We start from the raw sequence: 1,090 nt of genomic DNA, 5'->3' as shown, positions 1-1,090 counted from the left end.
GGCTGTTGGCATACCCCTGGCCCCCAGTGCACCCCAGGCTGTTGGCATACCCCTGGCCCCCAGTGCACCCCAGGCTGTTGGCATACCCCAGTCCCACAGTGCACCCCAGGCTGTTGGCATACCCCAGTCCCACAGTGCACCCCAGGCTGTTGGCATACAGCTGGCCCCCAGCAGACCCCAGGCACGTACCTGGTTCCCGAACACCCCAATGGAGCAGGCAGTAGAGACTTCAGTAGAGCTGAACCACACGGACGCAATGTGCGATGGCATTCCAAGGATGAAGACCTGAGCCACCCCACACACCAACTGTCCAAACAAGGTCACGCCAAACAGGTCAGGCCGGGCACTGCCCGTCTTTATCCAGGCTCCAAGACAGTTCAAGCCGGAGCCAATGAGGGCGATGATGCGCAGACCGCGTGTCTCCAGCAGCCAGGCCACCGGGAAGATGAGCGGGATATACGCCAACATGTAGGACATGGAGAGCCAATCAATGGCCAGGCTGCTGACCCCATAATAGTGAAAAAAGATATTGTTGATAATACCGTACTGCAGCCACTGGAAGGCGTTACACAGCGAATACGAGCTGAACAGGAGGACCATAAACCAGCGGCGTCTGTACAGCTTGGTCACCTGACCCCCTACCGCCACACTAACCGGCTCGCCATTGGTCAGCATTTCCTGTGAACCCGAATTCTTTTCGGTGATATCCGGGGAATTATTGGGGTCCAGCAGTTCATCCCTTTTTAATTCCTCCTTCGCCATGGAGACACCACAATCTTATACCACCTGCAAGAATAAAGAAGTGTCAGCTCTTCTGCCCACACAACTGGAAACATTACACCAATCACAAATGCTGCACTTACCTGCTCCGGTGTCTCATCGGCTGTCGCTGAGATCCAATCCTGAGACACGGCAACCGTGCTCCATGCTGACCGGTAACGGAGAATCTAACCCAAATTGTCACTTACTGTGCTGACTGTCTGATCCTCCTGGGAACTAAAGTCCCACTTGTGACTCTGGTATTTCCCCCCTGTCTCATAAATTTCTATGGTGGCCCCCCTGTTTCATGTATCTATATTGTGCCCCCCCC

The 1,090-nt window shown here is 54.9% G+C and overlaps 1 protein-coding gene across 2 annotated transcripts in view; it reads right to left on the bottom strand.

The window, feature by feature from the left end:
* The window catches only part of FLVCR2 (FLVCR choline and putative heme transporter 2), an 8,589-nt gene extending 7,505 nt beyond the window's left edge, over positions 1–1,084 (bottom strand). For both annotated transcript variants that reach the window (XM_072429048.1, XM_072429047.1), the window contains exons 1-2: positions 864–1,084; positions 190–786 (exon numbers count right to left, since the gene is read on the bottom strand). In XM_072429048.1, the coding sequence (XP_072285149.1) occupies positions 190–762 (573 nt within the window). In that variant the 5' untranslated portion in view covers positions 763–786; positions 864–1,084. The remainder of the gene's footprint in view (positions 1–189; positions 787–863) is intronic.
* Positions 1,085–1,090: the final 6 nt, after the last annotated feature.

Source organism: Pyxicephalus adspersus, chromosome 12, assembly GCF_032062135.1.
Source record: "Pyxicephalus adspersus chromosome 12, UCB_Pads_2.0, whole genome shotgun sequence".
Lineage (NCBI taxonomy): Eukaryota > Metazoa > Chordata > Amphibia > Anura > Pyxicephalidae > Pyxicephalus > Pyxicephalus adspersus.
Note: the sequence above shows the minus strand (reverse complement) of the source record. Positions and strands in the feature narration are given on the sequence as shown.